Source organism: Poecilia mexicana, unplaced genomic scaffold (genome assembly GCF_051168715.1).
Source record: "Poecilia mexicana isolate PSO_F unplaced genomic scaffold, ASM5116871v1 scaffold_5, whole genome shotgun sequence".
Taxonomy (NCBI): domain Eukaryota; kingdom Metazoa; phylum Chordata; class Actinopteri; order Cyprinodontiformes; family Poeciliidae; genus Poecilia; species Poecilia mexicana.
In genome coordinates this window covers 30,829,266-30,843,944 of record NW_028263374.1, presented here as the reverse complement: position 1 = coordinate 30,843,944, position 14,679 = coordinate 30,829,266, and the positions used below count along the sequence as shown (strand labels likewise).

General features: G+C 42.9%; 1 protein-coding gene and 1 long non-coding RNA gene across 5 annotated transcripts; both read left to right on the top strand.

Annotated features, from left to right (window-relative positions):
- Positions 1 to 5,316: 5,316 nt before the first annotated feature.
- On the top strand, positions 5,317 to 10,721 carry LOC106913692 (uncharacterized). 4 transcript variants are annotated; one of them, XR_015762915.1, is made up of 7 exons: positions 5,317 to 5,573; positions 5,645 to 5,708; positions 5,776 to 5,842; positions 5,910 to 6,245; positions 8,464 to 9,333; positions 9,481 to 9,683; positions 9,982 to 10,721. It is a non-coding gene; the product is annotated as an uncharacterized LOC106913692 (long non-coding RNA). The 4 variants fall into 4 exon arrangements; XR_015762914.1 differs by adding an exon at positions 6,865 to 6,970 and having other exon boundaries at positions 8,464 to 9,683; XR_015762916.1 differs by having other exon boundaries at positions 8,464 to 9,683; positions 10,165 to 10,721.
- A 401-nt stretch (positions 10,722 to 11,122) lies between these two features.
- On the top strand, positions 11,123 to 14,001 carry LOC106912014 (nuclear factor 7, ovary-like). The gene is made up of 2 exons (XM_014978843.2): positions 11,123 to 11,214; positions 12,324 to 14,001. Exon 2 carries the CDS (start codon positions 12,341 to 12,343, stop codon positions 13,493 to 13,495), a length of 1,155 nt encoding a protein of 384 aa, XP_014834329.2. The 5' UTR covers positions 11,123 to 11,214; positions 12,324 to 12,340; the 3' UTR covers positions 13,496 to 14,001.
- Positions 14,002 to 14,679: the final 678 nt, after the last annotated feature.

Below are 14,679 nucleotides of genomic sequence, written 5' to 3'. Positions count from 1 at the left end.
CAACAGAAACGTTTTGATCGGGGCTTTGAGGACCTGAAGGTCACAGGAGGTTTCAGAGCAACAAGCTGAGATAACAGCTGCTTATGATCATAATGTTCATGAGATCCACACGGCAAAAGCTCTGAATGTTACCAAGTATTATATCTTTATACAGAGGTTCCCAAACTGTTTGGCGCGCCCCCTATGGGGAGCGCCGTGCCATTGCAGGGGGGGCGTGGGAAGCCATCTGGATGGAAAAAAAACAAAACACATGAACGCTGTATGCACTGGGTTTTTACCTTAGAATGGCCAACTCTCTGTTATTCCTGTCAGTTTGATACAGTAGAGCACAGGTGTCAAACTCCAGTCCTCAAGGGCCGCTGTCCTCCAGTTTTTAGATGTGCCAGAGGTTTAAAACGCTGGAATGAAATGGTTTAATTACCTCCTCCTTGTGTAGATCGGTTCTCCAGAGCCTTAATGACCTGATTATTCTATTCAGGTGTGGTGCAGCAGAGGCTCATCTAAAAGTTGCAGGACAGCGGCCCTTGAGGACTGGAGTTTGACACCCCTGCAGTAGAGGCTTCCACACTCCCCATATCTGTGTCCTCCTGCAACTTTTAGATGTGCCTCTGCTGCACCACACCTGAACAGAATAATTAGGTCATTAGCAGGACTCTGGTGAACTTACCTACACAAGGAGGAGGTAATTAAGCCATTTCATTCCAGTGTTTTGTACCTGTGGTACATCTAAAAACTGCAGGACACCGGCCCTCGTGGACTGGAGTTTGACACCCCTGCGTTAGAATCACGGCAGCAAAACGCAAAGAACTTTTCACAGTTTGTCCCCCAAACTAACCGACTGTTGAGTGAAGCTGCTGGATGCAGGTAAAGTTAGCTAAATGTAACCAGGTGAAAAATGGGTACATGTCAAATGTATTTTGTAAACCATGTTGTGCTTTTATTTCACCGACTGGTTGTAATTCTTGTTTTTGTCAGCATGTGGTGCTGTTGTTACAGAGAAGTCTAAAATTACCAGAAGAAGAAAAAAGCTCTTGTTTATGTACAGTGGCATTAACTGGTGAAACGGAAGAGAAGGACATTTTTTGATCCGAGACCTGGTGGAGAAGAGACTCTATGGCCACATGAGAGAGGAATCCAAGTGTTCGGTAATTAATGTTGGAACTGAATTATCTTCCATGGACAAAGCTACAGAGATGATGCTAATGTCATGTTTTTCTGTTTATCCTCTTCTAGAGGTGCCACTGCCGTTTGTTATGCTGTTAGATTTCAGCTTTTATGTGAAGCTAACCGCGTTGTTAGCCCCCATTTCACCGCGGTCCCCTTTCACTGAAGCCAAGGCTTTCTACCGTTCGAAATACAGGCCATTTATTTCTCCATATATTGAATCTCATTCTTTTTATTTTGTTTCAACTCAGAGGGAACAGTGTCTTTTTGAGAATAAAGAACCCCTTCTATGTGAAGCTCCGTGTGCTTATTAATTATTAATCCCGGCTTCACATAAAAGACGACGAGCTAATATCAATGAGCACCTTAATTTACGCCGGAGTTTCAAGCGTCTGCCTAAATAAACCTTCCTTATTTTAATTGTAAGTAGTTCTTTAAATGTCCTGTGAGATGATATACTTACCCATGTATCGATAACAACTGGAACTTTCAATATCCAGCAAGTTATTTTCGCAATATGCCGTCTATTAAACGAGTGCCCCCCGGATTAATTACCTCTCTGCAGCTGCAGCTGTGAAGTTGCCGTATTAACCCGATACTTGCTGGAAAGGGCAACGCCTCCCCTTTCAGAAACCGTTGGAATTTTTCAGATAGCGCTACGTGTGGCGGAATTACGGTACTGCAAATTTGGATGTGTCGCCGGCGACACATCCCGCCCAGAAGGGTTAAGCTTAACAGCCTGTAGGCTCCTGGTGTTGTTGTCTATGTCCAGGTACGTACATTCATTTTGCCCCCCAAAAAAGTCGGTTCCCCCACCCCGCTCATTCTTAGAGACGGAGTCTCTAAGAATACCTGCGCTCCTCACACACGTGGTTCAACCACACAGCTATTTGTAATCCATAGGGGGCCCAGAAATAGTTTGGGAACCACTGTCTTTATACACTCAAAATAAGAAAAAAGTTAACTTATAAATAATTTTTCAGGAAGAAATAGGAGTTTGTTTTATGTAAATAATTCTCATTTAGTTCTATTTCCACTGAGAGATTATTTTACTTTTAACATGAAAAATGTTTGGTAAGTGAAATAATCTGCCAGTAGAACCAGAACTTTTCATCAATAATAGGGAGTTATTGACTTACAACGAGCTGCTAAGAATTTCAGATAAGTTACTTGTAAGTTAGTTTTGTCATATTTGAGGTGAATTAAGACATTTACTCTAGAAACTAAACCAGGAATACTCGGTAAGATTGTTGTGTTTTTGCAGAAGAACAAACTTGGAATTTGTGTTTTTTAGTTAATTTAGTCCCAGTGTCACCTGGTCTACCCCTGATGGTCCCCAGCCGTCTCCTGTTCCCCTGATGGTCCCCAGCCGTCTCCTGTTCCCCTGATGGCCCCCAGCCGTCTCCTGTTACCCTGATGGTCCCCAACCGTCTCCTGTTCCCCTGATGGTCCCCAGCCGTCTCCTGTTCCCCTGATGGTCCCCAACCGTCTCCTGTTCCCCTGATGGTCCCCAGCCGTCTCCTGTTCCCCTGATGGTCCCCAGCCGTCTCCTGTTCCCCTGATGGTCCCCAGCCGTCTCCTGTTCCCCTGATGGTCCCCAGCCGTCTCCTGTTCCCCTGATGGTCCCCAGCCGTCTCCTGTTACCCTGATGGTCCCCAGCCGTCTCTTGTTACCCTGATGGTCCCCAACCGTCTCCTGTTCCCCTGATGGTCCCGTGATGGTCCCCAGCCGTCTCCTGTTCCCCTTATGGTCCCCAACCGTCTCCTGTTCCCCTTATGGTCCCCAACCGTCTCCTGTTCCCCTGATGGTCCCCAGCCGTCTCCTGTTCCCCTGATGGTCCCCAGCCGTCTCCTGTTCCCCTGATGGTCCCCAGCCGTCTCCTTTTCCCCTGATGGTCCCCAACCGTCTCCTTTTCCCCTGATGGTCCCCAACCGTCTCCTGTTCCCCTGATGGTCCCCAGCTGTCTCCTGTTCCCCTGATGGTCTCGTGATGGTCCCCAGCCGTCTCCTGTTCCCCTGATGGTCCCCAACCGTCTCCTGTTCCCCTGATGGTCCCCAGCCGTCTCCTGTTCCCCTGATGGTCCCCAGCCGTCTCCTGTTCCCCTGATGGTCCCCAGCCGTCTCCTGTTCCCCTGATGGTCCCCAGCTGTCTCCTGTTCCCCTGATGGTCCCCAGCTGTCTCCTGTTCCCCTGATGGTCCCCAGCCGTCTAATGTTACCCTGATGGTCCCGTGATGGTCCCCAGCCGTCTCCTTTTCCCCTGATGGTCCCCAGCCGTCTCCTGTTACCCTTATGGTCCCCTGATGGTCCCCAGCCGTCCCCTGTTACCCTGATGGTCCCCTGTTACCCTGATGGTCCCCAGCCGTCTCCTGTTACCCAGATGGTCCCCAGCCGTCTCCTGTTCCCCTGATGGTCCCCAACCGTCTCCTGTTCCCCTGATGGTCCCCAGCCGTCTCTTGTTACCCTGATGGTCCCGTGATGGTCCCCAGCCATCTCCTTTTCCCCTGATGGTCCCCAGCCGTCTCCTTTTCCCCTGATGGTCCCCAGCAGTCTCCTGTTCCCCTGACGGCCTTTAAAGAGGAATTCAATTATGTTAGATCTCTCCAGTATTCAAAAAATAGAAAAGCCATTAAGACAATGGATATATGCTCCCACTTTAGCATCTTTCTGAGTTAACTTTTTATTTATACATTTACCTTTAGTTTCATTTGTGCTTGCTATATAACGCTGTACTGAAAAGAGCCCAAAGAGCGCTGACGTCACATCCGCATGAGCAAAATGTGGCTTTATGGGAACCAGAGCCAGACCGCCGAGCAACTGATCCGCCTCAACATCCTGCTGTAAACACCGTCCTATCTGAGCTCTGAACAAGAAACATGCAAAGGTCAGAAAACGAAATGACACGGAGACATGAAGCAACACGGTCATATTTTTCTAAAAGCAACAACTTTGAAGCTGAACAGCTGAACCAGATCTCTGACACCAGAGCTGCGCTACTGTCAAGCTATGAGGCTTGTTGAGCTCCGTCAGGCTTCGGAAGTAAAAAGCCCGAACCGGTGTTACGTCAATCCGCGTTTCCCCATCAGATACGGTTCCCCCTGAGTTTTCTTGCCGCTCCGCACCGCCCAGGCGGCAAAATACGCGCGTGCTCGTGACGAGCACTGAGAAAGCACGCGCTTGTTCGGCGCGCTTGTCTGAGGAACTACGGACACCGTGAAAGCTCAAACAACATGTTTCGGCAAGTTGTCACACTTTCTTCACGTTTTGCGGGAAACTAATAATAATAATAATAATATAAGAAGAAGAAGAGTAATAATAATAATACAAAACATATATATTATAATTATTTTAAATTTAAATATATGTTGAGCATGTATATATATATATATATATATATATATATATATATATATATATAATAAAAACAGGGCAATGCATTTTGATGCTCAATATTACCCATCAGATAACGTTTCCCTTGTTTTACAGTGGGGAAACGGTATCTGATGGCCACAGTTCACCCATCAGATACTGTTTCCCCTGGTTTAAAGTGGGGGAACGCTATCTGATGGCCATCTTTCACCCATCAGATACCGTTTCCCCTGTTTTAAAGTGGGGGAAACGGTATCTGATGGTTGAAATATGGCCATCAGATAGCGTTCCCCCACTTTAAAACAGTGGGGGAATTGAGCATTAAATTTAATTTAATGCTCAATTAAATTAATGCAATTTAATTGAGCTTTAAATTGCATTGCCCTGTTTTTAATTCATATAGCACTATGCTATCTATCTATCTATTATAATTATAATATATAAAACATATATATTATAATAATAATATATACAACATATATATATTATAATTATAATATATATAACATATATTATGTATTATAATTGTAATATATATAAAATATATATTTATTATAATTATAATATGTATAACATATATATTTATTATAATTATTAGTATTATTACTATTAGTTTCCCGCAAAACGTGAAGAAAGTGTGACAACTTTTCCGAAACATGTTGTTTGAGCTTTCACGGTGTCCGTAGTTCCTCAGACAAGCGCGCCAAACAAGCGCGTGCTTGCTACGCGTGTGCTTTCTCAGTGCTCATCACGAGCACGCGCCTATTTTGCCGCGTGGGCGGGGCGGAGCGGCAAGAAGACGAAGGGGGACCCGTATCTGATGGGGAAACGCGGATTGACGTAACACCTGTTGAACCTCCCCGTTACTTGGTCTGTTTGATACTAATGACAATAAACACATAATATATGTAGCAGCATAAATGGTGCGCTGCCACTTTAAGGCCAATTTCAGCTGCTGCATATAAGCAAGCCTTCACCTGTCATGAGGCTGCTTGCGTCGTGACGTCAACCAAATCTGCTTCCTTTGTTTGCACTGTTCTGGGTAAGCGTGGCTGTTTTATCGTTTGTCGGCTTTAATAATGGCTATTAATACTAATTGGGTTATCTGCATAGCCTCCTTTGCTGCACCTCCAATATTTGGACCGATCTGTCCGTTCATTCATTTGCTGACAGGAAGGTAAGGGCTTAGCGTGGCTAAGTGTCTATCCATGTAAACAAAACCTTCACATAGCGTTTTCTTACAGTTGCACTGCATCTAGGTGGAATTGGGGATCTGATTATTTGGCAGTGCAGTCATTTATCAGGTTACAGGTAAGCAGCTGCTGCAAGTTATGTTTTTGTTAGCAGTTGTATTAATAATTTGCTCTGTTCTTTTTAGCCTTCTGACTCATCAGCATTGCACCTGGAGTGACACTCGCTGCTGTTTTGCCTACTTATAAATTGTTTTAAAATACTAATCTGCACTTTCCCTGGGGATAAAGTGCAACATTGTAGGGCTATTGTATCTCTGTTTTACTTGTATCGTTTCATTTTCTTGTCTGTCTTTTAGGAATTGAGGCTTCTGTGGTGGCGGTGGTGACCCCTGGTGGCGGTGTCTTGTCTTGTGTGTTTTGTTGGAGCACCTTTTTCTTTTGTTTGCTGTTTTTGTAGTGTCCAGGGTGGTCCCCATTTTCTGCACTGGATGTTGCCCCTTCCCTCACTACTTCCCCCATCGGTAAGCCTCAGTTTCCTTTGAAATTTAGACATTTTATCTTGTCAAATGCATTCACTGTTTTAACCATTCAATTTCAGATTATTAGAAATTAAAGATATTTTGAAGTTTAATAAATTTTGTAGAACTTTCTGAATCTTGTCTCCTCATTTCCAGTAGAACTTACCTGTGTCCTTACTACATTATATTTTCCTGGATTTATTCCAGGTGGCGTTGTTGGTCATCATAACCTTTAATATTTTATATTTGGGTTCATATTAAGAAAATCCACCCCCCAGGTTGCCACATATACTTGAAAATAAGGTACAAACATTGTCCATTAGAATGGATTAAAAGTGTTTAGATACTTAAATATAACATTTTTACAAGAAAAATGTCCGAGAATATTGCCTACTAGCATAAGCTAAAGTCAATGTTAGCCACAAAGTTAACCCTAAAGTAAAACTCACCTTCGTGTCCGTGAATGTATAATGAGGCGAACATCTTAAAACCTTTCTCCAGCTGACTTGTTGGGGCTTCGGATCTTTGTACATCATTAAAGGGCTCTTTGCACCTCAGCTTCCGCGTTCGGGGTAAAGCGGCTCGATTGTTTCTGATCCAATACAAATATCATTTACATCAGGTGCTGCAGTGCTTGGCCAAGGTTTGTACATCGATCCGAAGCCCCAACAAGTCAGCTGGAGAAAGGTTTTAGATGTTCGCCTCGTTATACATTCACTGACACGAAGGTGAGTTTTACTTAAACTTTGTGGCTAACATTAACGTTAGCTTATGCTAGTAGGCAATATTCTCGGACATTGTTCTTGTAAAATGTGCTATTTAAGTATCTAAACATTCTAACGGACAATATATTTATCTTATTTTCAAGTATATTATGTGTGTTTATTGTCGTTAGTGTCACAGACTAACGGGGTTCGGTTCCGGTTCGGACTTTTTACTTCCGAAGCCTGACGAAGCTCAACAAGCCTCATAGCTTGACAGTAGCGCAGCTCTGGTGTCAGAGATCTGGTTCAGCTGTTCAGGTTCAAAGTTGCTGCTTTTAGAAAAATATGACCGTGTTGCTTCATGTCTCCGTGTTATTTCGTTTTATTTGCATGTTTCTTGTTCAGAGCTCAGATAGGACGGTGTTTACAGCAGGATGTACAGGCGGATCAGTTGCTCGGCTGTCTGGCTCTGGTCTGCTCTCTCGTTCCCATAAACTCTTTCAGGCTGAATACAGAAGTGATTCCATGGACATAACTCAGAGAGGCTCCTTTATTTACCATCCGTATCCCCGGTAGTTTTAAGAAGCTGATCCGGAGTGAAGTGAAGGCTGCAAACTTTGCTGTGCGGCGTTAGCTGGTAGCGACAGATATTTACAAGCCATCTTCTTAATTCAGGATCGCTTGGAAATTAATGAAAACTTAAAAGCCCATTATATTAGGAAGACAACAATGTTAATAGTATTGTTTTTTTGCACCTGAAATACGACTTAGTCTTTTCTACCAGTCATGGTAACTCAAAGCGGAAAAAAGTGAGCCGCATTAGCTCCTGGAGATGTGACGTCAACGCCTTAGGTGCAAAGAGCCCATGGTTACCTCAGCCAAACCCTGCAGCACCTGGTGTAAAATGCCATTTTCAATAGACCGGAAACGACCGAGCTGAAAACTGTGCTCCGTCCGGAGATGTTTCACGTGGCCATAGACATAATCTACGTAGACCCTTCATGGAGCGCTGAGTCCTACGTAACAGCGTCCGTCATCTTGTATGTGGCAGCAGAGGATCGGAGCTCCTTCAGTCCTGTTCTGTGTGTTTTAACCGTTTTACGAAACAAACTGCATTCATTGGCATTACCTTCCCCAGGTAATGGGGAAGGAAATTCGCTTCTAAACAACTGAGAAATATTTCCTATGTAGCTTAATTGGCCCGAAATAACCGCTGATTGTTAGCATAGCGGCTAATGTTTTCATACTGTTTTCTAATGAGAGAGCTGATGAAAAACCGCTGTTAGAGGAGAAGTTCATTAGAAACCAGAGGATTTAGTGAGGAAAGATCAGTCGGGATCAGAGCTGGAGCTGCTGCTCTTCAGTCTGTTTCCAGCTCAGCTTCTCCATGTCGGTATTTAGCTATAAAGATGCTACGAGTCAGAGCCCAACATGCTGAAAATGTCTTTTTCTGAATAGGAAGGAAACATATTTTCTGTTTCACTTTTGGATAATTTCTCTTTTATCCTTGGCTTCAGCCTGTGAACCAGGACGTCTCAGAAGTCATTGAGGTCTCCCAGTGAGACCAGCAGACTGAAGCCTGTGACCAGTGCTCCCAGTATAATAAATAAATGTTTTATTCTTTCACTGTCTATGTATTTTTAAATATCTCAATCTGACATATTAGTGTATTAATACAGCATATATAATGAAATAAAAAATAATTTACTCTGTTAGGATTATTTTCACTCTTTACTGTCAATAGCAGAGTTGACATTCTGTAATATTTTTTTTCTCTGGAAAAAAGAAAAATATGTAGTTTAATGTTTGAGTGACTGATTTATAAATCAAAAATCATTTCTCAATGTGTAAAAATAAATACAAGAAAATTATTTGTCTTGAAACGTTAAATGTACATTAAATTATGGAATCATGTAAATATGTTCTTTAATAAAACACTGTAAAAGTGTCTGTTCATTAATGTTAATATAAAAATTATCAGAATAATTTCTATCAAATAAAACATTGTGCTCTTTATTCAGAAATGCCTCAAAACAAATAATCACATCAAAAGTTAGAAACTCTATTTAGTCATTTCTTTGATTGCCAAAATTATTAATGTGTGAGAAAATGTGTCAATGACAGGAATTAACTTAAAACACTTTTTAAAACGGCACTTTCTGAAGTTCGGTCCATTAACCTGTATTAGCTTACTGGCACATATTCCACATTCAATATGGCGGACTCTGTGACGTATCGCAGCAGCGGCCGGCCCGCTCCATGGGGCGTCTACGTGATCATGTCTATTCATCAGGTTGCCTCTCCAACTATGGACTTGCGGCTAGCAGAACACCTGTTGTTCTGGAAGCCTGGATTCAGATCATCTCCACCACGAAGAGGCTCCGGAGGTTCCCTTTTTTAACCTTTTCTAAATTCCTATATATAATCCTAATTCCTTCAAAAATGTAACTAATTATTTTATTATGTTTAATATCTTATTTGGTTTTAATGTCTCTATTGATGGAGTTCATTCATTTCTGTCTCTGCTCCACCAGGTCCATTAGTTCCAGAACCCGACCAGAACCCCTCAGTGTAAATTACCTTTAGAAATAATGAGATCTGGGTATATATGAAAACAGGGTTTAATGCAAAAAATGATCAAATGTTAGAAGCCAAACATGTCATCCAGATGGACCAGAACCAGAGTTACATTCACCGTCCAGCGCTGGTCCACTGAGCTCCTTGTGGATGGAACCAGGTGAGGCAAAGACTGTAGAGTTTAGCTTTTATTCTCCTCTGCAGCCTGTTCCCTAAAGGGAAGTTAACCAGAGTCAGTCTGTTTACATATAAACATGGTTATGTAAGCTGCTGTGTGTGTGTGTGTAAGCAGATAAAAGGCCAAAAGAGAGGAAAAGACAGAACACTATTGTATTTCCTAATTTCTTGTTTTAGCTCTTCTCTACTTGCTCTATATTTTTCACATGAATTATCACACGTTCTGTCTCCATATCCTGACCTCACTCACCTCTACCCCTCTGGTCCTACGCCGCCTCCAGGGTCCCAGCAGATTGAGAAACGATCTGCTGGCTCCACCCACTGATGGAGCCGGTGGGTTCAGGGAATCACGCAGAATAAATGATCAGAACTTCAGAGCGGGTTCTGACCCAGATGGGAAGTGATTCTTCTCTGGCTCGGTTTGGGATCCAGAGGTTTCTGAAGAGATTCTTTTCCTCCAACAGCAGACGGTCATCTGCTGCCTGAGTCCGGTCCAACAGGAGGTCAGAGGTCAGCGCTGCTCTGACCTGCGGCTTCACTTCGTCATCAATCTGCTGAATCCAACAGCTCCTGCAGTGTAAATACAAAATGAATTGAAAATAGTAAATATTTAATCAGTTTTCTTTTAGTAAGTTACATTTCTCTGGATTCATTTAGATGTTTTTGATGATTGTGCTTTTGTTCTGTTAAATACTTTGACTCAATAATGCATCCAAGTACAAAAGCGTTACTTTAGGTTTTTCTTTTCTGCAGCCAGGGTTATATAGATTTTGTATAAATTATGCATTTCAAATATTTGCTTTTTTATTTCTGTGAAGTGGGAGAGAGAAACAACGGAGAAAGTAGCTGCCAACATTTCAACTTTTTGTGTTGCGACACCATTTGGTTATGTTCTGTGTCTTTGGTTATTTTTGTTCATTCTCTGATCAAATTAATTATTTGTTGTTTTGGAGATAAATGTTTGTTCTGTAATGTCATACACACTAATTGGTCAATAAATTTTAAAAACTAAACCTGCTAATTTGGTAACATACATCAATGAACAAATAAATCCTCAATAATTACACTAAAAATAACAAACAGAAAAAACCCTAAATAAATAATGATGGTACAAAGTAAAAGATATTTCAGGATCCCATGATGAATTATTGAATCATAACAGATTCAAACGTTTCCATCTCAGGTTGTAGTTTTGTGCTTTATGTGGAGCTCTTTAATTGTGAGCTCACATCGTGGTGACGTCATCCAGGCTGCTGCTCTTCAACATATTTCTGGTTAAAACGTCACTAAAACACGCCTGGATCAACCAGACTGGGCGTTTCCGGGCTGAAGCCTCACAGAGAAACCATTTCAGGCCTGAACCGGTTTTACAGCCTGAACCTGTTCAGCTGCTGAAGCCCCGCCCCCTTCTCGACTCACCTGAGATGAACCAGGAAGTGGTCTGCGAGAGAAATCAGAGTCAGCTCCGTCTTCTTCTGGAGGAATCCGTCTGCAGAAAGCTTCAGGATTCAAAGGTAGGCAACAGCTGCGGCACATTTATGATTTATTCACACTCGTTTCAGTTTAAAGGCAAAATCTGAACCCAAATATCTGAAAAAGCTTCGGCACAGGAACGATCCCATCTTTATTTGCAGATGAAATAAAACTTTAACAGAAAAATATCTGAAACATCAGAAACTGAAATGGTAAAAATTATCACAAGAATAACAACTTCACATGAGGTTTTTATTTATTTAACATCTTTGTGAGAACATTTCGGAATATTTCCGGATGTCTGGACCTGAAATCCAACAGAAAATGAGGAAGAAAATCCAGAATTAGAAACAAAGCTGCCAATCCATAATTTCCACTTTTCACATTCTGTCCGGAGTTTTCTTTGATAAAAATGTTCGTTTGGCGACCAATAGGAAGACTCTAATGTGACGTCACGTCCGGTCCGAGCTGCTGCCTGGTTTCTGCTTCTCATCCGGACAGGAAGCTCATGTTTACAAGATACAAAAAATGTCGTTTGGTCTCCTGACGTTATTCAGTCTCTACTCCAAAAAGTTTTCTTTTCTTTTCAAGAATTAATAAGATACAGGAAACTACAAATTATCTGAGGCGCTGTTTGTAAAATTAGACAATAAAAAATTAACAGCAATAATTTATTTTATTTAGCTCGTCTTAAAAATGGATTTTCATGTCTCAAAGTCGTGTTCTCACCAAGTTATTTCTACATTTAGAAATGTCAAACTTCCAAGCTAAATATTTAGTTTCTAATCCTCCTTAATTTTTCTCCCTTTTGTTTTTCACATAACGTGATGAAATGTCTTCTGGATTACAGATGTCAGACTTTCATTCACTCTCAGCTCAGCCCGTTTATTTCTCACATTGTTATCTGATTTTGAACTTAAATAGACTGTAAAGATCAGAAATATTAGTTTGTTAGATTTCTGCAATACACGATGTTAATCAGAGCACAGTCACTGTTTACATTATTATGGCTTTAATGATGAAGAAAATGGTCATTTCATTTGAAAATTAGCCACAGCTAATCTCTTCTGGAGGCGGGTCTGCAGTGGACAAAACTAATAAAACATTTAAGAAGTCAGAGTGGAGACTGACTGACTTTCTGTGTTTCCAGACTCACTCAGAGACAAAATGGCTTCCAGATCAGAGGATCTCTGCTTTCTGCACTCTGAGAAACTCAAACTCTTCTGTCTGGACCATCAGCAGCCAGTTTGTCTCGTCTGCAGAGATTCAGAAAAACACTCCAAGCACAGATTCAGGCCCATCGATGAAGCTGCTCAGCAACACAGAGAGAAACTGAAAACATCTCTGGAGCCTTTAAAGAGGAAACTGGAGATGAAGAAGGAAGTTAAAGAGGAGTTTGATCAGACAGCAGAACACATGAAGGTCCAGGCCCGACACACAGAGAGGCAGATTGTTGAGCAGTTCAAGAAGCTTCATCAGTTTCTGGCAGAGGAAGAGGAGGCCAGGCTGGCTGCACTGAGGGAGGAAGAGGAGCAGAAGAGAGGGATGATGGAGGAGAAGATGGAGGCTCTGAGCAGAGAGATAGCAGCTCTTTCAGACACAGTCAGAGCCACAGAGGAGGAGCTGAGAGCTGCAGACTTCTCATTCCTGCACAACTACAAGGCTGCAGTGGAAAGAGTCCAGCGCTGCCCCCTGCTGGAGGATCCACAGCTGCCCTCAGGAGCTCTGATAGACCAGGCCAAACATCTGGGCAACCTGGCCTTCAACATCTGGAGCAACATGAAGGGCATGGTGACCTACACTCCTCTGGTTCTGGACCCAAACACGGCAAATCCAGAACTCATCCTGTCTGAAGATCTGACCAGTTTGATGTTTGCAGAGCAGCAGCAGCTTCCTGATAATCCAGAGCGGTTGGATAAATGCCGTTTGGTTCTGAGTTCAGAAGGTTTCAGCTCAGGGATCCACAGCTGGGGCGTCGATGTCGGAGTCGGTGGGACCTGGAGACTCGGTGTGTTATCAGAGTCTGGAGGGAGGAAGAACTACATCACCTCTGCTTTATGGGAGATCTGGTTTAGTGAAGGGAAACATTACAGCTGGTCTCCAGGAGTTCCTCTTACTGTTCTCCCAGAGCAGAAGAAGATCCAGAGGATCCGAGTGGATCTGGACTGGGACGGAGGGAATCTGTCCTTCTCTGATCTGGATGCTAACACACACATACACACCTTCACACACACCTTCAGTGACAGGATGTTTCCTCACTTTGGCACTGAGAATAAAATGCAGATTTTACCTGTGAAGTTCTCAGTAACAGGAGCAAAGTGACCTCTGACTTGACCCTTCAGAACCACATGAAGCCGGTTCCTCAGTGGTCCTTCCAGCAGCTGCAGGACATTCAGGCCCAGAGGACTAAAGTCTCCGACCAGAGAAACTCATCCAGGATTTAGTGGTTTGATTCCTGCAGCAGGTCAGACTGACAGACCAGAAGCTGCAGCTGGAGATCTGACTAGAACCAGGAGGGTAGAGCACTGCTTGGTTACCTTTGATTCAGGATAACTGGAGCATTTATTAATATTATTAACGATGATTATTGTTGATGATGGGATAAGGGTTGTAAATGTTTGGTGATTGTTGCTTTACTACTGATACTAGTTCTCATCAATATTAAGGAATGATTGGCTTAAAAGAAGCTTCTATGTTTAAGTAAGTTAGTTTTGTCATATTTTCCATGTATTAAAATATCTGCATTAGAAACTGGACCAAAATACTTGGTAAAGTTTTGTTTTTTAGTGCAATAAAACTGGTTATGTCTGATGTTTTTATCATATGAAGCACTTTGAAACGCCTCGTTTCTGAAACTTGCTAAGTTATACACACACACACACACCAGTGTTTGGATCGGTCCGGTTCCGTCTGGACCCAGCTGGTTTCGGCCTGCGGCCTCCCATTCTTCCCGTTTGTCCCCGGAATAAAGGCGGGAGGCGGCGGGGTAATAACCGGACGAATTAAATTGGTTTCCATTGACACCTGCTGCCTCATCAGGCGGAGAGCCGCTGATGCTGCGGAGCTCAATAAGCCGCAGCAGAGCAATAGCTTCCCGCGTCCCGTTCCCGCCCTGGAGCCGCCTGATGGCGTCGATAACCGTCCGGGTCTTTTCTCCTCTCCTAATTGCCTCGCCACCGTGTCGGCCTTATCTCAAATGAAAGGTTCAAACACTGAAATATTTGTCATCACATTTTTCTGTGAGAAACCAGAGATAAGAGGAGCAGCGGATCAGCACTTTAACTGTCAGAAGCGCAGCGCTGACAAACAGCCGGAAGTTTCTCTGAACCGACCAACTGGGAGGAGAACAGATTCCCAGTCCGGTTGTTCTGGGTCCACTGGAACCAGCCGAGGAGACGGAGAAGTCTTCTCCTTTTCACTAAAACTCAACTTGTTCACAGAAATGAACAGGAAGTAGATTTTTCTCTCACCGTTGGATGGATATGAAAATCCAGTTAGTCTGACTT